This window comes from Mercurialis annua, linkage group LG3 (assembly GCF_937616625.2).
Source record: "Mercurialis annua linkage group LG3, ddMerAnnu1.2, whole genome shotgun sequence".
In the NCBI taxonomy this organism is placed as follows: Eukaryota; Viridiplantae; Streptophyta; class Magnoliopsida; order Malpighiales; family Euphorbiaceae; genus Mercurialis; species Mercurialis annua.
This window is the reverse complement of record NC_065572.1, coordinates 3,758,743-3,782,677: the sequence shown is the minus strand read 5'-3', so window position 1 is coordinate 3,782,677 and position 23,935 is coordinate 3,758,743. Positions and strand designations below refer to the sequence as shown.

Genomic DNA, 23,935 nt, shown 5'->3' with positions numbered 1-23,935 from the left:
TGAAAATTTAAAATTTAGTTCAGATTTTTATTATTTTTGAATAATTTTATGATTAATTCAAATATAAAAGATTTTTCTTTTTTGATAATTGAAAAAGAAAAAACACTTATGAGAGGAATTGAACCCACAACTTTAACAGCGTTTACACTATTTGAGTTATAGCTCGTTAGTAAATACAAAAGATAAATTTGTAAACACTTCATTTTTTGATTAATTCCATTTGGTGGGGCACATCCCTAATTCTGTCAGAAATTTCTTGCCTAACCCAAGTCTTTAAGAACTCACATTCACATAAAATTCATTTTCATAATGTGAGAAAAATAAATTATAAATGAATATGATACATCAATATCCAATATAAATAAGAATTTTCCTAGATCTATCATTTGAAAAACTGGTACACTGCAGAATGCCGCCCCAATGTTGGTACAAAATTTTGTATCAGACATGCTCACCGACTCATCATCCTCTTGTTGAGTTTAAGTTCTTCTGCATGTGGAACCAAGTTCACAGATTCAACACCACAAAGTGGTTTAAAATTGTTGAGCTCAAGGGTTCAAATAAGATTCCCAGCCATCACGCTGCAATTTCTCCGCTTTTTTCATAACTTCATCTCTGGTGTCTTCTTGATATTGGGTCATTCTAAAAACAACAGCAAATAGGGCATAAGGAAAACTTCAATTACACGTTAAAACTTACATTATTGGTGATAACCGATAAGATAGAGAGATAACCTTATCCACAAGTCAGGATCGCTTATCCCTAACATCCGTACGGCCAACAAACCTGCATTTGTCGCGTTGTTTATTGCGACAGTCGCAACAGGAACACCCCGCGGCATCTGCAGCATTACAGGTGAACAATATCAAAAGTACAGAAAGGTTCCAATGAGAGATGTGAGAAAAATAGAGTTATGTCATCATTCTCTTGCAAATATGACATGCATTTAGGGTGTGCATTCGAATCAAACTGAACCGAACCAACATTTTACATTTATCTTAAATCAAAACAAACTGAATTTATTAGTATGTATAAATTTTCAAACCAAACTGAACTGAAAAGTCAAATCAAGGGAGTTTTTTTTTATTTGGTTTACTTATTGCGGTTTGGTTTGTACCAAAACAGAACTGAACTTGTTTCACACTTAAAACAAAACCGAAACAAAAAAAAGAATTTTTTTTTAGTAAGTTTACACGTAAGCAAACTGAACTGAAATTATTTTAGTTAACATAATTATTTTTAGTTAAATCAAACTGAAAATTTACAAAGATGTAAATTCTTTTATCCAAACCTATCAGTTCAATGGACTTTTTGTGGTTCGGTTTGTAATTGTACCAAAACTGAACTGAGTTTTTCTAAGTTCAAAACCAAACAAAACCGGAAAACTGAAATCTTTTTATAATGTCAAACCAAAATGAACGAATTGGTTCGGTTCTTGAACACCCTTGCATCGAGAGTATCCTCAAAACGAAATATTTGTACTAACATTAGGACTAGATGATATGGTTTGTCTTAGCTTCAATTTGTACTGTTTAAGAAACTACTATTAGAACTAGAGGGATAACATTACACTATACCTGCACAATTGAAAGGAGTGAATCCATTCCGTCCAACGTGGAAAGACGCACGGGGACTCCAATAACAGGTAAAGGAGTTAGTGATGCTACCATACCTGAAAATCCAACCAACATTGAAGTTAAAGCCATCACTATAAATGATTATGCAGAAAGTCGGTACATTGTATTTATAACTGACCCGGTAAGTGAGCTGCACCACCAGCACCAGCAATGATAAGCTGAACCCCTCGATCTCGAGCAGATGAGGCATAAGAGAACATCATGTCTGGAGTCCGGTGAGCTGATATTATTCTTACCTATCAACACCAGGTAATAATTTGATTGGAAAAGGTAAACACTAAACTAATATTAGGACATGAATTTGAAAAGGAAAACTGCAATAAAATCAAATTTACCTCATTAGGCACATTGAACATATTCAAAATCCTTGCAGCCTCCTTCATGATAGGAAGATCTGAATCAGAGCCCATAATGATGCCAACACGCGGTAAAACTGCATTTTGGAAAACCATTACAATTTGGTCAGCCTGAAAGATAAAAGACAATTTTTGCTACAGATAAAAAATTACTGATTAAGAATTTCCGCAAAGTATAATAACTTGCCAAATACATGTGTCTGATACCGCAAATCTTGAATTATGTCTCAACACTACTACACGACACATACTAATATGACCAGTTCGGAAACCAAATAACTTTACATTTTGAGGTTATTTTGAATCTTTGATTGATTAAACAAGACCACTCTTCTAAGCGCAACAATAAAGAATGCATCTAGACATAATGAAACACAACCGGGAAACTTGACAAAGAGGAATAAGGCAAAATTTGAAATTAAGTAAGAGTTTTTTAACCACTCTTTGGGGAAAGCAGAAAAAAGAAAGAAGTTATTTTCCTCTTAAAAAGGAAATTCTAAACATTTGATCCAACTTCATAAGAGAGCACCATATCTGTATTTGAAGGCCTCCTTAACTTACATAAGCAAACAATAAAAACCTCACAGCTAGTTTTAAAAGTTGCGTTAAATTTTCTTGTTCTATCAAGATCATGTGCTATCAACTGCAGCGACTTTGTTATCAAGTCAGTTGGAATAACTTACCTCCAGATTGACTAGCAGAATCTTCTTCCTTCAACATTGAATCTAGTCTTGCTTCCACTATGCCCAAAGAAGGTCCTACAATGGTGATATGGCCCATTTTTCGTTGCTTTCTCATTTCTGGAGAATCAAATTGACAATGGATAAAAAAAGAGAAGAAAGAGGAGATTGGAATATATATAAATAAAGGCTAAGAAGAAACTTACCTGACTTATCATACCAATGAACACTAGCCCCTTGTATGTTCAATGCTCTTCCAATCAGTTGATGAGCCAAGTGGAAACCAGGCTCTCCCTGAAAGCATAAATATTAGCATTATAATTAACTGTTAACTGAAGTCGAGCAACTTATGTTCATTGATTTTGAAATGGCACACTTCTTAACCTATGAGTGCTCAAATACCATATACTTTCACTCTGAGTTTGTATAAATTAGATTAGATACAGAAGCATAATCCATGAGAATTCACAGCTTTAGTTGAACTAGAAAGATATTGCACCAAACAACTCACTAGAGCTGTTCAATCTTTCAATTTGCAAGAAAAAAAATTAAATCTGAAAAAGAAAGCAACTAACATCATCTTCACCCAGTAAATTGTACATGATAGAAGCAGGAGTCTTCATCGAAGGATCGCCAAGTGGAAGACCTACAACAGCCCGCAGATGCTGTTCATACTGTGAGGTATAGCAGGATTCAATTGTGTGATGACCGCTATTATGAGGTCTAGGAGCTACTTCATTGAGCAAAATCTATTAAAGGCAAACAAAAATCATAAATTAGTTCGGAGAAACGTGTTACTAAAAATAAAAAATGCACCGAGCAGATAAGATTAAAAGAGAATGAATCTTAACCTGACCATCACTTGTCAAAAATAGCTCAACTGCAAACACACCTGCACCTTCTAATGAACTAATAGCCTTATGTGCAACATCAGTTGCAAGTTTCTTGACCTTCCATGGAACATTCGCAGGTGCCTTGACTATGTGACAAATGCTTTCCCTGCGACAATTCTGATTGGTTACAAATATATGAAAGAAATTTTTTTTAATACATAAATAATAACAGCATCAGTAACAAAAACACGCAAATACAGAACATATATCTTACTTGTGAATGGTTTCAACAACAGGATAGCACAAAATAGAATTGTCTCTGCCTCTTGCGACAATGACCGCTAATTCTTTTATGAAAGGTGCCCATTTCTCAACATACAAACCACGATCAAAACCGCCAAGAGCTGCAGAAACAAAAAACATAGAAGTTAATAAGACATAACACTCATCGTGACTAATTCTCACATAGAACGCATAAAACGAACAATAAACAATGGGTCAAACTGAAATTTTGTCTTTGTAACACATAATTTGAGGGGGAGGGGGGGAACTGAAGTGGGTGAGATATTTTGTTTTGATTGGCTATAACCACGCTATATAGCAATTGCATTCTTTTTTTGAATACTGAAGGACCTTCTTATTAGCCATAGATGTTGAACAAAAAGATCCTTAACGTGCACAATGGCAATCTATTGGAGAAAAAGAATTCTAAAATTTAACACATTTATTTAAAATACAGCATTGCATGGCTCAATAATCGATTTAAAAAAAGGTTATAAGAAATTTCTACACTTAGAATACTTAAGCCTGAGCATCTTACCAGCGACGGCAGAAGAAAGGTCTACTTCACTTTTAGCAACTGCATTTCCACGCCCATCATAGGCTAACCTTCTGCTCTTAAGCATAAGAGGATAGCCATATAAATCACCTGCTCTTTTTGCACTTTCTAAATCATCGATCTGTATAAATCAGAGTTCAAAACCAGCGAATTGGAATGAACTAAACCTATCAATAATGACAACTGCAAGTGACTTCCGTAATATCCTTCAGATATATAAATAATGTCAACAAGTACCATTACCAACCTGCATGAACTCAGGAAGAGGAATTCCATGGCGAGAAAAATGAACCTTCTGAAGATATTTATCCTGACAGATGCAAGGAAAAAGTTGCATCGTAAATCATGTTCTAAAACATCATGTTTTGGTTCTAATTATAATTTATAAATAAACAAACATAATGGGTAATATTTCTTTCGGATTTTCTAGGCATATTAAATAAAGGCCGTCTATTGTCGAAGACTATTAATGTAAAACATATCAAATCATTCAGTCCCACACTTAAAATCACCCGAATGAACTTTAAAATACCCAACGGTCAAATCGTAACTATAAACTCCATCAACAAAGTTACATTTATATGCTTCAGAAAGCATTGTAAATGACTCATAAATGGCAGCAAGGGAGCATACTCAGAATTGAATATTATGTTCAGCTATAAAACTTAAAGAAGAAGAAGAGGAAGACATACTTGGATAATTCGAACAGTAGCAGCTTTAGGTTGGCAATCAACCCCTTCCTTCTCAAGTTTCTCCAACGTAGCAACATCAACATGTTCAATCTCAACAGTCAACACTCCACATCTAACTATTAATAATCAATCAGCCTTTCGAATACAAACTCTCAAAGAACAGTCAATTCAACATAAATCCATAAAAACAGTACAAACTATGAACCTTTTAGCAAATTCCTCAACTGTGGCACTATCATCAAAGCTGCCAACCATATGATGATAAGCAAGAGAGCTAGCTGGGCAATTCTCAAGTGGGTCCAAAACCATTACTTTAATAGCCATTTGTGAAGCTGCTTGACACAGCATACGACCCAACTGACCACCACCCAGAACACCCACAGTAATCTCGGATACTCCATGTACAGAACACTCCTCATTTTTACTGCAAAACAAACACACAAAATTCAATGTTCATGCCTCCAATTCCCCAAATACAATTAACTCGAAATTAATGAAAGTTACCTGATAGATGAGGTTTCATGGGAGTTTCCCGAAGCTCTGCAAATCAAAATTGGATTAAACCGTCTGTCTTTGTGTTTGTCCATTAAGAAGCAAATGCTATTTTTACGCTTTGGGAAGGCGGAGCTGAAGTCGGAGGAACTGGTGACGAGTAGTTTTGACGGTGTTTGTTGAAGCAGCATTGTCAAGTGAGACCGGAGAGTAGAGTTAGAGCTGCCGGAAAAGTTTGAGCTTGCCGCTTCAATAAAAATTAAAAAAATTAGGGTTTTGTCTTTAGAGGGGTGCAAATTTTTTTTAACAAAGATCACTTTACCCCCTCAACTTTTAACAAAAATATCAAAAAGTCCAAAATAAAAAAATTGGATCACTTTTACTGAATTTGGCAAAATCGGGTCAAATACCCCCTTTCCACTCTCACACAAGAGAGTGAGAGACACTCTCCGATTTTTATGGTGATTTTTTTTCCTTAAATGGTTTTTTATGGCAAAAAATTTAAAATGATTCTATTTTTTTAACATTATAAATTAATATTTAAAAAAAAATAATTTAATCTCTTTAATTTAAAATATTGTATAAAAAATTAACCAACAAAATGTGTATATATAACAAATCAACTCCCAAATTTTATATTTTTACTAAAACAACGGAAAATTATTTTAACTTTTTAAAAAATCAAACAAACCTCGCCGGAAATTAAAAAAAATTGATTTTTTTTAAAAAGTTCAAAAAAAGTCCTAGATTAATTAGGGTTGATTATGATTAATTAGTATTTACTATTTAAATGTGATTGATTAAATTAAATTATGATTAATTAGAAAATTACCCTCCAATTAAGGTGTCATATCAGCATAGGGGGGTTTTGAGCCGATTTTGCAAATTCAGGGTAAAAGTAATTCTTTGTTTAATTTTTTGATTCAGAAACAAATGCTTAACCCATTAAATTTATTTGATCCCTCTTTAAAATTTATTAGTCAATAAGTCCTTATATTATTTGTTTTCTATTTAATGAATTATTTTTGATAAAATTGCAAAATAAAGGTTTAATCACCAAAAAAAAAACTCACCTTTTAGCTCCTTTTCAAATGCACTCTGACATTGCAATTTTGTCAGTTACACTCTAATTCACACCTTTAGTTTTCAATTCCACCCTCAAGTACTAAATTGATCTCTTTTTCATTTGAAAAAAGTTAAAATAAGTCATCCATTTTTAACTTTTTATGTGAAAAAGAGTTCAAATAGGTATTTTATAAGAGTTTTTATGAATTTTTTCCGAGTGAAAAAAGTCCAATTTAATTTTGAGGTGGAATTGAAACCCAAAAATGCAAATTAGGGTGCAACCGACAAATTGTAACGTAGGGGTGCAACTGAAAAGGGGCTAAAAGGTGAGATTTTCTTTGTTATTAAGCCGAAAATAAAAGCAAACCACCACATGAATCTGCCAGATCAGCTCTCCCCAACCGCCAAAACCCTTTTCTTGTTTAATCCTAAATAAATAATAAATAAAAATTGATTTGCCGTAGTCTTTTATTTAATTGCTATTCTGATGAACAAAATCTGACGTGTCCTTTGTTTTCTGTGATATGGGTTGTTGGTTTTATTTTGGTTCAAGGTAATTCAAATCCAGGCATGTCCATGCATGAATATGATCATCATCTTCATCTGAATTTTGTTCAAAGTTATTGTTATGAGAACAAGATTCATGTCTAAAATAAAACCAATTTACCAAATGATTTTCTAGCCGAGTCAAGTTCGGTTTCTTTAACACGTTTTACCGAGCGTTTTAAGTTGACTTAACATTCTTGAACCTTTTTAAACCAAAAAAAAATGATAATTATTAGTTGGCTTCTACATGTGGGATTCTTCATAATACAACCACTTGCTATGTTTTCAATAATTCATTAAAAGATCAACAAGTTTCATGTGCAAAGCTTCAAATTTTTCTTGTTTCTTTCCAGTTTCCTCTGTAATTCATTGTTTTTAGAATGTCTGTTGTTTCATATAATAAAATTCTTTGGTGGTTTCTTCTCTGAGCTCTTTGAATTGGTAATTGTATTCAATTTAGTTGATATATAAAAACATTCTAGTTCTTGTTTGTTCTGATGATATTTTTTTGCTTTGGTTTTGCAGTTCTTTGGATCCATCAACAAGAATGTTTTTGATTTTGGTTTCTTGAATCATAAATGAACATGCACTCTAATTTTAAGCATCCAATCTGTGGCAGAAATTTGGATTCGGTAACATGCACATGTCTTGCTTTGTTGGTTGTTACAATGTTGGTTCTTAGTTATTGTAGGATCAATCAGGAGAATCTCGATTTGATTCCTAATCGCTTTCTATCAGATTGCGGAATTCGTAAGGATAAGTTTTTAGAGGTTCCTCAGATTGTTTGGGGATTGAATAATCAAAAGATAGCATTTGCTAGATCATGTCTTACTGCTAGAATGTTGAATCGAACTCTTTTAATGCCTAGCTTGAGTGCTTCGTTGTTCTATAAGGAAATAGATAAGTTGCAGCCTATTTCGTTTGATAAGGTTTTTCAGTTTCAGAGGTTCAATTCGCTCTGTAAAGGGTTCGTACAGTTAGGCGAGTATTCGGATATTAGAAATCAAACCGGAGTATACGAGATTCAGAAAGGAAGTGGAAGGAAGTGGACAGTGGAAAGGGATATGGATCAGTTAACACAGTTTAGTCAGGAGCCATATGATGCCTACGAGGTGATTCGGATAGTCGGGAAAAACCCGTTTTTATGGCATGATCATTGGCCAGTTAAGGACTATGCTAGGATCTTTGAATGTTTAGTTTTGGTTGAAGAAATAGAAATGGAAGCATCTAGAGTGGTATCAAAGATTAGAGATATAGGGAACGGATTGATCGACTCAGCTAAAAACAGTTTGGATTCGGATGGTTTAGTGCAGCCAGCGCCTTACGTAGCAGTTCATATGAGGATCGAAATAGATTGGATGATCCACTGTAAAAATTTGGAGCGAAGATCAAACATGAGTCAAATATGTAGTAGCAAGGAGGAGATAATCGAGCGTGTAGGTAACATTGCAGGAATCAAACCTCCTACCGTTGTTTATCTAGCGGTGGCCGATAGTCTTCTTGAAGATCCTTCTATACTCGCGGGTTGGAACGACGGTTTAATTCCTTACGAGAAGAAAAAACTGGGTATAGATGGAATCTACAGCAAGTATCCGTATTTGATTCAATCAGCAATAGACTATGAAGTGTGCTTGAGGGCTGATGTGTTTGTCGGTAACAGTTTTTCGACATTTTCGAGTCTGGTAGCTCTTGAAAGGACACAGAAGTTGATTAGAATGGGCGTAACGAGTTCATGTGGCATGGATGTTAGATGGCCTTCTTATGCTTATAATATATTAGCGGAATCAAATCGCCCTCGAAAATGGATGACAAATATGTCCGATTCGAGTCTTAAAGCAATTAGCTACGGAACTAATATCATCTCTTGTTAAATTCTTTGGTTGGTTTAGGATTCAAAGTATTCTTTTCTTTTTTCATTTTTGTAAAGAATGTGAAGAAGCAGGGAACAGAAATTTAGGCACAGATTTCATTTTTGTAGTTATTGTTTCCAAATTCTCCTATTTGGTTTGGTTTGATTATGCGGTTATAATTGTTGTTTCCAAATTTCATTTTATATTGCAATTCGATTGATTCAATTCAGATATTCGGTTTTAACAGTTTAATGCTCATGCAGTGTTTTAAAAACCGAACCGGACCGGCCGGTCGGCCGGTTGAACCGCGAACCGGCCACTGGTCCGGTCTAAAACTGCGAAAACCGGATCTTTTGGTTGGACCGGGTTGGACCGGTTGAACCGGATTGAACCGGTAAAAAAACCGGATGTTGAACCGGATTGAACCGGTAAAAAACCGGTGAATTAGATTTTTTTTAAAAAAATTTTAAATTTATCAAACCGGTTGAACCGGTCATTGAACCGGTTCAACCGGTTGAACCGGAAACCGGTGGCCTCACCGGTTCGGCCACCGGTTCGGTTTTTAAAACACCACGCCTACACAGATCAGTTGTAAATTCTGAATAAGAAAATCACAATGAACAATTACCTTTAATTGCTATTTTTTTTTTTTTTTTGGTAAGCCCATCCGGTTTCCAAGGCTTCGCCCTGACTAATCCGGATCCGACCCGTGTCGCGCACCTGGCATGGTGGGTGAGTCTTCCAGTGGGAATTTTCTGCATTCACAAGGACTCGAACCCGAGACCTTGCTTAAGCGATACCAAGCCGCTTACCACTTGGACCAACTCCCATTGGTCCTTTAATTGCTATTTTATTGTCAAATAACACTCGCCTATACACAAAAATTAGCTCTTGTACAAATCACTCACTAATCACACCCAAAATCAAGAATTAGCAAACAAAAGAATCTAAGCATAAAATGTGAAAACAAACAAACAAACAAACTAAGAAAATCTGTACATTTCAATGCCAATCTTCAATTCACAGTATATATTTTCTACTTTCTGGATCATGTGCTTGTCTTGTTTAATTCTGACGCATCTGAGAAATCAAAAAATACAATTGTGAGCTTCTTAATTTTCTTAAGCAAATTAGATTAAATAAATCATAACTAATTTTCACTCAGTACAGTAATACTTACATTTCTGATGATTGTACTTGAAGATTTACGCAATGGTTTAGTCCGTTCCTCTTATTCTGATGCTTCGCAATTCTTTGAGATAAGCTGCGATTTCTTCAATGAATTGTAGTCCCTCGTCTCCGATACGGATTGAGTTGATACTGTGCTCAATAAAGCTCCTATCGGATTCAAGGGCCTTCAACCTCTCATTCAGATCGGAAACTTCATCGGCAAGTAAATCTAAATCAACCCCTCCAGTGGGTAGAGGAGTGCTCTGACCACTGTGGAACATTTCATTATATGCATTACGAATCAAATCAGACTTCTCAATCGACTCGGGACCATTTCCTTTATCGTTTTCATCTACTTCGCAATTTATTTGAAATCCCAATTTGCTATTTACCGCATTCACTTCGTTTCCAGTATGCTCACCATTAACCATATTTATTTGATTATTAGAGTACAGAAAAATCCTATTTTCCAATTTCTTCAAGCACTCTAAAATATATTCTCTTTCATCATCAAAATTTAAGACTGCATTGTCAACGGAGGTCCCCACATTTTTATCCGCAGACGACATATGTCTTCCTCTAACTTGGTGAGAGTTATCTGGATTTTCCCATAATAATTCACTTTGGTTGTTCCTGTAAAATTCAATCTCCGCTTGTAAATCTTGAATTTCTTTCTCTCTCTCGGAGAGAAGGTCGTTTGTTCTCTGTAATGCTTCCATATCATACTCGGATTGCTCTTCCATCATTCTTAAGTACTGCAACGCTTCCATCTGAAGAGTTGCTTTCTCTTCCTGCAGTCGAGTAATCATCGCCATTGCTTGATTCGTAGAAACTGCAGATGCATTTCTTTCTTCTTCAACTTCCTTGTATAAAGCCGTCAACAACTTCTTATCATGCTCGATCTGCCTCTTCAAACGATCAACTGCACTTTCACCTTCAATTTCACCGACGATACTCCCGTCCATTGATAGACCAGACTCATTTCTCTCGAGCGAGATTCTCCTTTGAAGTAAATGGATTCCTATCGCATTAGAAGAGTCAAGATTTTTTGTTTCGTCGCTAAGGCTAGACAGGTGGGGACTCACGGGAACTCTAGGACTAGCATCATTCATTGTCAGTTCTCGAGCAGAAGATACTTGAGAAAATAATATCCTCAAATCATCGGTAAGTCTTGAAGAGTCCTTTCCAATCCATTGTTCTGCAAGTGCACCAGAAAATTGTCTACCCCTATTGCCAATAGCTAGCTTATAAGCATCGCCAAGCTCCAACAAGTTTGGTGCTTGATGACCATTGTCGCCAGAAACAATATTTGTTTCTGAAGCTGTTTCGTTCACTGTAGCTGATCTATTCCCCATCTTGCTTATTTCCTCACCATCTGTTACAGCAGTTTCCCAAATTTCCTCACTTTTAGTAAAGCCTGTGAAATAACACATTAAAAAAATTAGTTTGTTGATCAGAGCCATTTAAAAAAACTGAATTCTGTGGCACCCTATAAAATTATTCATCTTACAGAACCGTGCTTTATAGTTTATACGAAACTCAAGGAGGAAAGACATTGTATATAAGGAATCTATATCCAAATGAATGCAGACAGTTGTGAGGTTCTCCCTTAACTTATTTGTTGTTTAAACAAGATACTTAATTGAAATAAAATTCCATCAAGTTTTATATGAAACATCTTGAAATCATGCAATATATTTCAGCTTGAATAGGCATAAAAGATAAAGAGCAAATGTACTTCAAAAAGTATCTGTAAATATAATTATACCTGCAATAACGTAGTTATAAGGTAATGAAATTCAAAACTGAAAAAAAAATGTGTGTAAATTATTTTCTACATAGAGAAAAAATGTAACTTCATGGCCAAATCATCAATATACAGTTCTCTTAAAAGTTGAAACAAACTAAAATCAAATTTCAAGTCCTAAGAAACTAAATTATTTTACTTTCTGAACTAAAAGATTCAAATAGGTGTATGATAACATGCTTGTTTCAGATACACACACAGAGTAAGAGGATGAAGAAAGATAACGAAACTTACAACTTCCTTGTAATCCTTGAATTGGAGTTTCTGCTCCGCCCGAGGATGGAAGAAAATCAACAAGTGAAATAAGCTGGCTCCCTGTTGAAATTAGAGTAAGGGGTGGTTTTCTATCTGATTTTGGATGAACATCATCTACAGAAGTAAGCTTGCTCGACTCTGTATCTTCCACAGGAGTTTCTCTGGCAACTGATGGTGGAGGAATGAGAATGTCCTCTGCTGCAAGTATGCTTTCTTTTGATGCTTCCTCAAGAGTTTCTTTAGAATCCAATAATGGAGTAACACCATCTACAGAACTGTGGTCGATCCCTTTTGGTTCTTCAACCGGAGTTTCTTTAGCATCCAATGATGGAGTAACACCATCTACGGAACTGTGGTCGATCCCTTTTGGTTCTTCAACCGGAGTTTCTTTAGCATCCAATGATGGAGTAACACCATCTACGGAACTGAGGTCGATCTCTTTTGGTTCTTCAACCAGAGTTTCTTTAGCATCCAATGATGGAGTAACACCATCTACGGAACTGTGGTCGATCCCTTTTGGTTCTTCAACCGGAGTTTCTTTAGCATCCAATGATGGAGTAACACCATCTACGGAACTGTGGTCGATCCCTTTTGGTTCTTCAACCGGAGTTTCTTTAGCATTCAATGATGGAGTAACACCATGTATGGAACTGTGGTCGATCCCTTTTGGTTCTTCAACCGGAGTTTCTTTAGCATCCAATGATGGAATAACACCATCTACGGAACTGTGGTCGATCCCTTTTGCTTCTTCAACTGGAGTTTCTTTAGCAATTGATGATGGAGAAATTTCATCAAGCGAAATAAGCTCAGGGACAGCAGAAGGATCAAATTTGTTATCCGCTTGTTGCCATTGAAGTTCTTCCAAACCGTGCCCTATTGAAATTATAGGTGATATGGATGTAATGTCATGAAAGTTGACAAATGCTGATTGTAAATGCGGGATTGATATCGGAGTTTGAAGTGCAGCAACTGAATCTATCAAATTTTCTGAAGTTGGATCATCATGCAGACTGATAATTTGAGGCTCTGTCTGCACACATCTAACTGAAACGTCTTCTTCGGGATTAATTGCACGGCTTTGAGCATTTGCATTATCATCATCGTCCGAAAATAGGACTTCAGATTCAGTATCGGAATTGACCTTAAGCTCTGTGTACCCGATGTGAGGTAGGCTATCAAACTCAATAATACTTCTTTCACGAGTAACTATGACGGGTATAGATCGTTCAATCTTATGCGAGTTTTCCTGGACACATACAGCAGTACCTGATAAACAGGCATCAAATTCAGCAGCAGCTGATAAACGGGCATCAAATTCAGCAGCAGCTGATAAACGGGCATCAAATTCAGCAGCTTCAGAACCAATTATATCATTCTGCATCAGGCTTTGGCCATATCCTTTTGGAATCCACGGTTCATCACAACAAGAACAATATTGGGTCCTAGGAGTGTGATCTCCAAGTAAATGATCCTCATTTGAACCAAAACCACAACCCTCCCCCAATTTTCCCACCAATAATCTGTATGTTTCAGCATTAGATTTGTTGATTGTAGCGAATGAAAAAAGGCAGCGTTCGCACATTCCATGGACATCAGCAAGTTTGTTGTGAGCATGGCAAAGAACTAAAGATGAGATTTCCAACTTATGCTTGCCGCACATCAGATCGCAATAATATTTTAATTTTTTATTGCCCAAAATATGATCCAGTCGCGTGCATAGCAAGCAAGGTGTTTGCAGTTTATAGTAGCAGGCAAATTTTGTGATTAAGTAAGAAAAAAAAGCTTCAATAAAGAGCAAACAGATTAGGAACCATTCAAGAACTGCAGATGCCAAAGCAGTCCCAATACTGCGGCATTTCATCTGTGATTTAACAGATAAAATCCCGCTGGCATCCATGGTCCAGCAAGATTAAGTGATTCAAGAAAACGAGATACTGACGGAATGAAATAGGCAACCTCCAATCCCTCCCAAAATGCTCTATGATCCAAAGCAAAACTGTATCCACATCAGTCAAATAAAGAAGTAAATTTAAAATCAAACAATGAAATAAATGAAGAGCATATGAGTATCTCAAATGCAAATAAGTACACACTTCAACAAAGAAACTTGATCAGAACACGAGAGAGAGAAAAACTTCTCCTCCGCGGTGAATGACACCCATTTCAAACAAGAAAGTTACTTAATATAAAACGAAAATCTCTATCTTTCTTTAGAACTCACAGCTCAATTCATACAGGACCATTTCCGGTGGGGACCAAACCAATACCCCCATTAAGAGTTCCTAAGTGAGAACCTTAGTTATAATATACCAATATCTGAAAACTAAACACCGATGCATTTTTCTCAGAACTTGTGAAAACAGAGGCCTATGCTTCCAAATTACAAGCTAATGCAAACATTTCTAACATTAAATTGGCTCCAACTGTATATGAAACACATAGCATAATTTCAACTAGAAGGCAGCAAACCAACAAAAACGTATGTCCTAATAGGAAACTAAATAATTCACATCCCACAAAAGATGAAAATAAAAACATTTCCATAAAATTTGACATCTATATAAAGCAATTATGCATGATCTAAAAACTGCATGATAGAAAGCAGAAATTTTAAAGGGGCAAATGCCCATTTCTTAGGAAACAAACAAACAAGACAAAGCCAAAATCCAAGCTTACATGATCAACTAAATCTAACATACCAACAATTCAACAAATACATGATAACTCTAAATCAGAAGCTGAGCTAAAAAGATGACAAATTTACAAAAAAACAAATCAATTCATATACATAAGATCAAAAGATCATGATTTAACATAAACCCAGAATCACAAATCAAAAACCCAACAGGAAACCAACAATAAAATTCATAAAAAAACAAAAAACAAAAAGACAAAATCACAAATCATGATCGAAAAGAACTAGCAAAATTCACCTGATCAGAAGCAAATAAAGTCAAAAACCAGAGCCACCCAATTGCTAATTCAACGCAAGAAATAATCCATGTAACAGAAATCTGAAATTCAGACAGTACAAAATTGAAACAAAAACAAAATACCCAGTAAAGAGACCAGCTTTATTTTGCTTTAGTTACAGATAGTTTGAAGAATTTGCAGTTATTTTAAGGATATAAGACAACTGTGCACGTTGTAATCAGACAATGGCATTATTAAATTAGAAAAAACACAAAAACAAAAGTGGAACTCCACGCCGACAATGCCAAAAAGTCGGCTTCTTGATATGTTACCGAAAGTTTTATAAAATTATACTTTGAGAAAAAAAGTTGGAAAAAAATAACTTTTGGTTTGGGTTTGATGTGGTATTATTCCAAAATAAATGTAACAGAAAAGCTTCCCGCTAGAATTAACTGTCACTTTCTTTTATATTTGGGATAATGCTAAACATAAATTATTGGCCAAATTCATCTTGAGGTTCCTTTTTTTTTACTGTTTTTTTATATGATTTTTTAAAAAATTTATTTTTATATAATTTTTATATTTTAATTTTTTTAAATAGGGACCGGATTTAAAGAGGGGCCAGATAAATAAAAATTTAAAAATATAGAGACCAAATAAATAAAAAAATCAAAATACATAAATTTATAAAATAAAAAAATTTAACTCATCAATCCAAACTCATTTTATCATTTACCACATGGTAATGGTAAAGTAGATTGAATACACACATACATATTCTGTCTAAAAAATGACCTATTAAATCAAATATGTGATTATAAGGACATAATGAACACACACTTTTGAGAAAAGAACCAAATAAACAAAACGATGAAATTATAAGGACCTCAAGATGAATTTGACCTAAATTATTTCATGTATAAAATAAATGTTACATGCTTTATTTAAAAAAAATTATTTATTCTTTTTAGTAATTGTATTTCGAGTTCAAATTTAAATTTTTTTATTCTTTTATTTTTATTATTTAAAGATAAAAAAATTTAACACTTGTAAAAAAAATATTAATTCAAAAAATATTTGAATCAAATAAACTTGTTAGCATATATGGATATGGATCAAATCAATCAATAAGCTACTTAAATATATTATCTAATTTTTAATGATGAACTTAAAAATTTGATAAAAAAATCTTATAAATATGGTTTTCTTTTTTTTGGATAATAGATTCAATATTTAAATTCAAAAACTAATATAGATTGTAATAATTTCATTTATTAGAATTTCATGAAAGTTGTAGTTTCATTTATTAGAATTTATAAAAGTTGAGTTATATAAGATTTTTAGTTAATGTATATTTAATATTATTGGGTAGTTAGATAATTGTTGAGATTAAAAATATTAGTGCGGGAAATTTGAGCTGAATGATATTGACTAAAATTGCTTAATATTTTTGTCGTTAACTTCACAAATCAGTATCAAAATTGTGATTAGTTTTTCTTAATTTTGTAGATGCTGAACCGTGTTGACCTCGTCTTTTCATGGATGTTGACCTGGTTGGTATCTCCTATATGAATATCATCAAATTTCTCTTTATATTTCAAAAGATCCATTGTTCTTTTAAAATGAACCCATTATTCAATTAAAAAGAAACATAATACAAGATACGTTTGTAGAGATCTGATTTATAGTTTGACACAAATCATCATCAAAATTTCCTTTTGCCATAAAAATATTAGAATCATAAAGGATGTACCATATACTCCCACTCTTCCCTTTTAATTGTCTTTTAAAAAAAAGGTCTAAAGCCTCAAAAAATCCCGATCTTTTAGAATCCTTTCAATCCTACCCTGACGTTGAAAACTGGTCAATTTTACCCTATTTTGCATTTTTGTGTTTCAATTGTACCCTGAAATATTAAATTGACGTTTTTTTCGTTTGGAAAAAATTAAAAAACGTTCTCCATATCTAGCATATATTAATTGTATATGTTGAAAATTTATTTAGATTTAGTTAAATTAATTAAGAATTTAAATTGGTTTTAATTTTATTATGGTTTTTAGTTAGTTTTTAAAAATAAAAGACTTATTTGTATTTTTTTGAATGGAAATAAATTTAATTTTATCTTTAAAGTTAGTTAATTAAATGATTTCGTCATAAATAGTGAAAAATTATGAAATTAGGGTACAATTGAGACGAAAAAATGCAAAATAGGGTAAAATTGACCAGTTTTCAACGTCAGGGTAGAATTGAAAAGCGGCTAAAAGGTCAGGGGTTTTTGAGATATTAGACCAAAAAAAAATTAATTCAAAATATTTGTTCATTACAAGTTTTAATGATAAATTTTAATTATTTTTATTACCCTTTACTTTAGTTAGTGAAGTAGATATAACATTTATTAACTATAAACTTTTAATTTATCAATATAAGGTTATTTAGTCATTTATATGAAGTTCTAATGACTTTTTTAATATGTGTGTTTTATTAAAAATGGACAAACAAAAAAGAACAGAGGTAGTTGTCTTTCATATTATATAGGCCTAATGTCTTAAAAAAAACCCGACCTTTTAGCCCCTTTTCAACTATACCCTGACGTTGAAAATTTGTCAATTTTACCCTATTTTGCATTTTTGTGTTTCAATTGTACCCTGAAATATTAAATTAACGTCTTTTTTACTTGGAAAAAAATTTAAAAACATCCTCCATGTCTAGCATATATTAATTGTATGTTTTTAAAATTTATTTAAATTTAGTTAAATTAATTAAAAATTTAAATTAGTGTTAATTTGATTATGGTTTTTAGTTAGTTTTTAATAATAAAGGATTTATTTGTACTTTTTTGAAGAAAAAAGAATTTAATTTCATCTTTAAACTTAGTTAATTGAATGATTTCATCATTTAAGTAAAAAAATTAACAAAAATTAAAAAATTGGGGTACAATTGTAAACGGAAAATTCAAAAGTGGGTAAAATTGACAATTTTTCAACGTCGGGGTGGAATTGAAAAAAAGTCTAAAGGTGAGGGGTTTTTGAGTGATTAGGCCTATTATATAACCATTACAAATGCTTTGTTAATCATTGGTAAAAGATTCCATCATTAAAATTTGTATTATCAGGACAATAAATGCATCAGTCAATCTTCTTAAGAATGTTATCACATGATCGTTAGACAAATTAGTCTTCACAATGTTTAAGATACCACAATTGCATCTAGGGGTGAGCATTCGGTCGATTCGGTCGAAATCGAACCGACATCCTCTTAATCAAATTAACTGTTCGACCAATAGCATTAACCGAACCGACCAAGTCAAAGTTTTTAACCGAAAACCGAATCGACCAAATAAGATAAGAAAAAATTTAGTTTCGAACGAATAAATCGGTTAATTCAGCCGGTTCGGTTAAAATCGACGAATTATGGCAAAAAAATCAAAATAATTCAGATTTTTTCAAAATTTCGGTTAATTCGGTCGGTTTAATTAATTTGGATAATTTAAAATTAAAACCGAATCAATAACTGAATAATCAAATTTTATTATTTACAAACCAAATCAACCATTTTAATAAAACCGAACTGACCGAAATTTATCAGTTCGGTCGGTTAATTAGGCGGATGGTTATTTTTCTCACCACTGTATAAAATCAAGACATGACTAAGGTGTTACATCTTTTCTAAACAAGAAAATAAACATTATTTGTGCTAGGTATTACTATGGATGGATTCATCATCAAAAGTGTATTTTTAACATTAAAGCAATACACATTGATTTATACCATCAATGATGGTTATTTTCATCCAAAAGGTTTGAAACAAGTATTAATTTATACCATCAATGATGGTTACGTGCATCCAGATTCCAAACAAGTATTAGCGAAGGATTTCACCTAAATAAACAAAAAATAGACTGGACATTGATTCTTCTGGACTCTAAAACTATAGTAATGAATTATTAAAAATCATAAATTTTGAAGGAGAAAAAAAAGTCAAGAACATTAACCTCTTATAATTTGAAAGAAAAAACATAAGTCTTAATTTGATAAAATAATAAATAGTCAATTTTATACTTTTTATTTTGATGAATTAAAATAAATCGACGAAGCGTATATTCAAGATGAATCAAGAACTGAAGATATACTGAAAAATTTTCATCAACAAAGATGAAATAGTTTGTGGATTATAGTAGTTTTATTGAGTTTTATATATTGTTTTTCTTTAAGTTTAGTTTTATCTTTATTTTGTAAAATGTTTAATGTTTTTATTGTGAAAGATTTCTTGTCTCTTTTTAATTAGTCAGATGAATGGTGGTTGAATCAAATGCCAAAATTGTAATTTCTAATATCAGAAATTAGCGGGTGATAGAAAATTTTGATCGAAAACTGTATTTTATTAGCGAAACGGAAGTAATATAATTTTAATTTTCGTAAATAAATCTGCAAATCAGCCGGTATTTTGTCTATTTTATATCAAACCATTGATTTAATTTTTATATTTTTTAATTTTATATAAATATAAATGTTTCATATTCGATTTAATAAAAGTTGGAATTAGAAAAAGATTAAACCTCCTTTTTAATTTCATAAAAAACAATGTGATTCATATGAGGCCCAAGAGAAGACAATATTGCCCATTTCTCATTTTAATGTAAGACCCAAAATGTGAGAATAAAACAGTAATTCCAAAAAAACCCAAAAGAAAAAAACACCCTTGAAATTTGAGAAAGACATAAATACCCCTATTTTCTGTCAAAGATAAAAATCTGTATTTGCCTTGAACACCCTTCAAACCCTAAACTCCCTCTTCTGCCCTTACTCCCAATTCCATACCTTTCCTCTTCGCTGCCCTTTCCCCTCTTTTCAATTTTTTTCTTTTCCGATCTTCTCCTCCATCTCCATTTTACCCGCCACTTTTCAAATTCTCGTTTTTTCATCCCTCAATTTTCACATTTCTTGAACAAAATAACACCCCCAATTTCAAAAATTTACAATTCAATCCAATTAGTTCGATCTGTTCTGTACCCATGTCTGTACCTAACTTTTGATGGTACCCAGTTCATATTTTCTGGGTTTTGTTGTTGAAGTTTGTTTCTTTTAAGGTTAAACTCATGAGTTTAAAGCTAGGGTTTTGGTTGAGTTCTTGAAGCAGTTTGATGTAAAGGTAACTTCTTTAGTGTTTTGAATTGTGTTTGTGTAATTTTCTCGAATGCCCATCAGTTGTTTTGTTGTTTATTTTAGATATTTGAAGTGTTTGAAATTTATTTGTGTAGCTGGTTTTTTGGCCCCATAGCTTTGGAAATGAAATGCTTAATGGAAAATTATGTAATGGGGACACTGGTAGTTGAGTTAGTTTCTCACCGTTACTTGGCTTAGCTTTGGTTGTTAGTAAGAGTTGTATTTGGAGTCATTTATTAGGAGTCATTTTTTAGGTTAGTATTTAAAATTTTATTACTTGTAGCTGGGGACTTACAGTCTCAAAGTGAAAACGTGATGTTCTTCTCGCCATTTCTTTGTCCGAGTTTCTGTTTATGTAAGCCATTTGCCTTTGAGATCAATGTATGGATGTGAAAGATGTGTTACAAACTCTCTATAACTTGCGGATGTATTTTTCGCTGCAGGAATGTGGCAATACAGCAACTAGATCAGTATTGTTGACATTGATTTGCAAACTGGTTGAGTCTGAAGGCTGACTTTTTAAGATTGTTGAAATATCAGGATCAGTTAATGCAATGGCAAACCATGAGTTGATACTTGGGGAAAGTCACAATTTAGGGATTAGGCAAAATCAACAATTGGTCTTAGGACATAATCATAATTTGGGTCTCAGTCAGAATCATGATTTGGAATTGGGTCAAGCGCACGAGCATCATTTGGGTTTGGGGCAGAGCCATGACCATGAGCTGGGTTTAGGAAATCCCCATGACCATGAATTGGATTTGGGGCAAAGTGATGACCATGAAGGGGATGCTGTTCATAGTTATTCACACGATGAAGATTTAGGTATGGATCGTAAATCTGACGAGGGTGCTCATGAGCTGCCCCTTCCTGGACAAAACCACGAGTTAGCTTTATTGGAGAACAACGAACTGGCTGTTTCCGAGAGCCAAGAACTTGATGAAAACCTGGAACTAGCTGTGGCCCAGAGCCAGGAAATGGGCATGGAACCGGATCAGGATTTGTCCATTGACCAGTCCCAGCTTGTAGTACATTCTCCTGTCATTCAAGCTCGTACTCTTGCTATAGCCCCTAACTATGAGCTGTCAGTTGGACAAGAATTTCCAGATGTCATCAGCTGTCGCAGGGCATTGAGGGACACAGCAATTGCTCTTCACTTTGAAATGCAGACTATTAAATCCGACAAGACTCGTTTCACTGCAAAATGTGCAAGTGAGGGATGTCCCTGGCGGATACATGCAGCAAAGCTGCCAGGGGTTCCAACTTTCACAATCAGGACTATCCATGAGAGCCATGCATGTGGAGGAATTTCTCATCTTGGCCACCAGCAAGCCTCAGTCCAGTGGGTAGCTACCTCAGTGGAGCAACGACTAAAGGAGAACCCAAATTACAAACCAAAGGAGATATTAGAAGAGATTCATCGGGTACATGGTATCACTCTGTCATACAAGCAAGCTTGGAGAGGCAAGGAACGCATTATGGCTGCCATGCGTGGATCTTTTGAAGAAGGGTATCGCTTGCTTCCGCCATATTGTGATCAGGTTAAGCGGACAAACCCTGGGAGTATTGCATCTGTGTATGGAAACCCAGCAGATAATTGCTTCCAGCGTCTCTTCATCTCATTTCAGGCATCAATTTACGGTTTTCTAAATGCTTGCCGACCTCTCCTTGGGCTGGATCGAACATTTTTGAAAAGCAAGTACCTTGGTACATTGCTACTTGCTACTGGCTTTGATGGGGATGGTGCTCTTTTTCCTTTGGCATTTGGTGTAATTGACGAGGAAAATGATGAAAATTGGATGTGGTTTCTGTCTGAACTTCATAACCTCCTTGAGATTAATACAGAAAACATGCCACGGCTTACAATATTGTCTGATCGACAGAAGGGCATTGTTGATGGAGTAGAAACAAATTTCCCAACTGCTTTTCATGGATTTTGCATGCGGCATTTAAGTGAAAGTTTCCGTAAAGAGTTTAATAATACAATGCTTGTCAACCTTCTTTGGGAAGCTGCTCATGCTCTGACCGTCATTGAATTTGAGGCTAAAATTTTAGAGATTGAGGAGATATCACAAGATGCTGCATATTGGATAAGGAGAATTCCACCTCGGCTTTGGGCAACTGCCTATTTCGAAGGGACTCGATTCGGGCAATTGACAGCTAATATTGTTGAGGCTTTAAACAGTTGGATTTTGGAAGCATCTGGTCTTCCAATAATCCAGATGATGGAATGCATTAGGAGGCAACTAATGACTTGGTTCAATGAACGCCGAGAGACCAGCATGCAGTGGACATCAATACTCGTGCCTTCTGCTGAAAGGCGTGTCGCGGAGGCTCTTGAGCGTGCACACACTTATCAGGTGCTTCGTGCTAATGAAGCTGAATTCGAAGTTATCTCTCACGAGGGAACAAATATTGTAGATATTAGGAACCGGTGTTGCCTTTGTCGGGGATGGCAGCTGTATGGTTTACCCTGTGCACATGCTGTGGCAGCACTCCTCTCTTGCAGGCAGAATGTGCATCGGTTTACGGAGAGTTGTTTTACAGTAGCAACGTATCGAAAAACATACTCACAAACTATTCATCCAATTCCAGATAAAAGTCTCTGGAGGGAGATGTCTGATGGTGATCCAAACTGTAGTAAGGCTGTTGAGGTTATCATTAATCCCCCAAAATCACTTCGTCCCCCAGGACGCCCGAGGAAAAAGCGAGTCCGAGCAGAAGACCGAGGTCGCGTAAAACGAGTTGTGCATTGTAGCCGGTGTAATCAGACGGGACATTTTAGAACAACATGTGCAGCGCCCATCTGATTTGTAACTGTGAGAATGGTTTTAATTTATTGTAATTGATCCCTTCTGTGTAAAGTAGTTGTAGCTTTGTAGTATTCTTGTAGTTTGTAATAGCTATCAGTTTGCAAGTAGACACTTTTATTTATTCTCTTTGTCAGTCAGTTAATAAAAGCTTTTGTTATAAATCCAGTTTAAATTAACTTATTTTTAGTCTTGCCGCTATAAATTTCAATTTAAGTTATTCTATTCTATTCAATTAATTATAATAATAAAAACTCTTTTTCTTCTCTCTAAAAAAAATTCTAGAAATTAATAGTTTTTTTTCATATTTTTTTTCCAGCTATCGTCAACGGTCTAATTTTGTTGTTGATGGTAGCCATCTTTTTCTTTATGTTGTTTAATTTGATAAAAATAATAAGTAGTCCACTTTTCATTTTTTTCTTAATGGATTAAAATTTATTATATATCCAAGGTGAATCAAGAATCGAAGATACACTGAAATGTTTTCAACGAAGATGAAAAATTAGGCTATAGTTTTTTTTTTCAATATTGTATTTTATTTATTATATTTTTTTTTAAATTTACTTTTATCATTTCTTTGTAAAAAGGTGGTTGAACTTTTTTGTGAGTAACCTGTTGTGCATTTTTAATGAACGATTTGTCAGGTGGTGTTGAATCAGATTTCATAGTTGTAGTTTTTAATATTAGAAATCAGTTTGCGGGTGGTGAATGATTTTGATTAAGAAATGCATTTAATTAGCGAAACAATTGATAATTTAGTTTTTATTTTCATAAGTAGATCCGCGAAACAAGCAACATGTTATATGTTACATGTCAGGTCATTGGATTT

The 23,935-nt window shown here is 34.1% G+C and overlaps 4 protein-coding genes across 6 annotated transcripts; 2 read left to right on the top strand and 2 right to left on the bottom strand.

Moving 5' to 3' along the window:
* Window positions 1-286: 286 nt before the first annotated feature.
* Window positions 287-5,820, bottom strand: LOC126675457 (phosphoribosylaminoimidazole carboxylase, chloroplastic). Of its 2 annotated transcripts, XM_050370097.2 has the most exons (15): window positions 5,541-5,820; window positions 5,242-5,460; window positions 5,037-5,148; window positions 4,592-4,654; window positions 4,327-4,465; window positions 3,781-3,910; window positions 3,525-3,672; window positions 3,249-3,422; window positions 2,880-2,967; window positions 2,677-2,793; window positions 1,973-2,070; window positions 1,756-1,873; window positions 1,578-1,672; window positions 735-841; window positions 287-642 (listed from the first exon to the last, which is right to left on the bottom strand). In XM_050370097.2, exons 1-15 carry the CDS (start codon window positions 5,717-5,719, stop codon window positions 549-551), a joined length of 1,881 nt encoding a protein of 626 aa, XP_050226054.1. In that variant the 5' UTR covers window positions 5,720-5,820; the 3' UTR covers window positions 287-548. The 2 variants fall into 2 exon arrangements, with proteins under 2 accessions (XP_050226054.1, XP_050226055.1); XM_050370098.2 differs by lacking the exon at window positions 5,541-5,820 and having other exon boundaries at window positions 5,037-5,152; window positions 5,242-5,383.
* A 1,221-nt stretch (window positions 5,821-7,041) lies between these two features.
* On the top strand, window positions 7,042-9,187 carry LOC126675458 (O-fucosyltransferase 23-like). Of its 2 annotated transcripts, none has more exons than XM_050370100.2 (2): window positions 7,042-7,146; window positions 7,665-9,187. In XM_050370100.2, the coding sequence occupies exon 2, from the start codon at window positions 7,718-7,720 to the stop codon at window positions 9,008-9,010; it is 1,293 nt and encodes a 430-aa protein (XP_050226057.1). In that variant the 5' UTR covers window positions 7,042-7,146; window positions 7,665-7,717; the 3' UTR covers window positions 9,011-9,187. The 2 variants fall into 2 exon arrangements, with proteins under 2 accessions (XP_050226057.1, XP_050226056.1); XM_050370099.2 differs by lacking the exon at window positions 7,042-7,146 and adding an exon at window positions 7,229-7,580.
* A 637-nt stretch (window positions 9,188-9,824) lies between these two features.
* On the bottom strand, window positions 9,825-15,471 carry LOC126675456 (myosin-binding protein 1). The gene is made up of 4 exons (XM_050370096.2): window positions 15,155-15,471; window positions 12,201-14,217; window positions 10,170-11,576; window positions 9,825-10,069 (listed from the first exon to the last, which is right to left on the bottom strand). The coding sequence occupies exons 2-3, from the start codon at window positions 14,116-14,118 to the stop codon at window positions 10,207-10,209; spliced, it is 3,288 nt and encodes a 1,095-aa protein (XP_050226053.1). The 5' UTR covers window positions 14,119-14,217; window positions 15,155-15,471; the 3' UTR covers window positions 9,825-10,069; window positions 10,170-10,206.
* Window positions 15,472-19,858: 4,387 nt separating this feature from the next.
* On the top strand, window positions 19,859-23,274 carry LOC126674305 (uncharacterized). The gene is made up of 2 exons (XM_050368738.1): window positions 19,859-20,282; window positions 20,740-23,274. The coding sequence occupies exon 2, from the start codon at window positions 20,851-20,853 to the stop codon at window positions 23,104-23,106; it is 2,256 nt and encodes a 751-aa protein (XP_050224695.1). The 5' UTR covers window positions 19,859-20,282; window positions 20,740-20,850; the 3' UTR covers window positions 23,107-23,274.
* The last annotated feature ends 661 nt before the right edge of the window (window positions 23,275-23,935 follow it).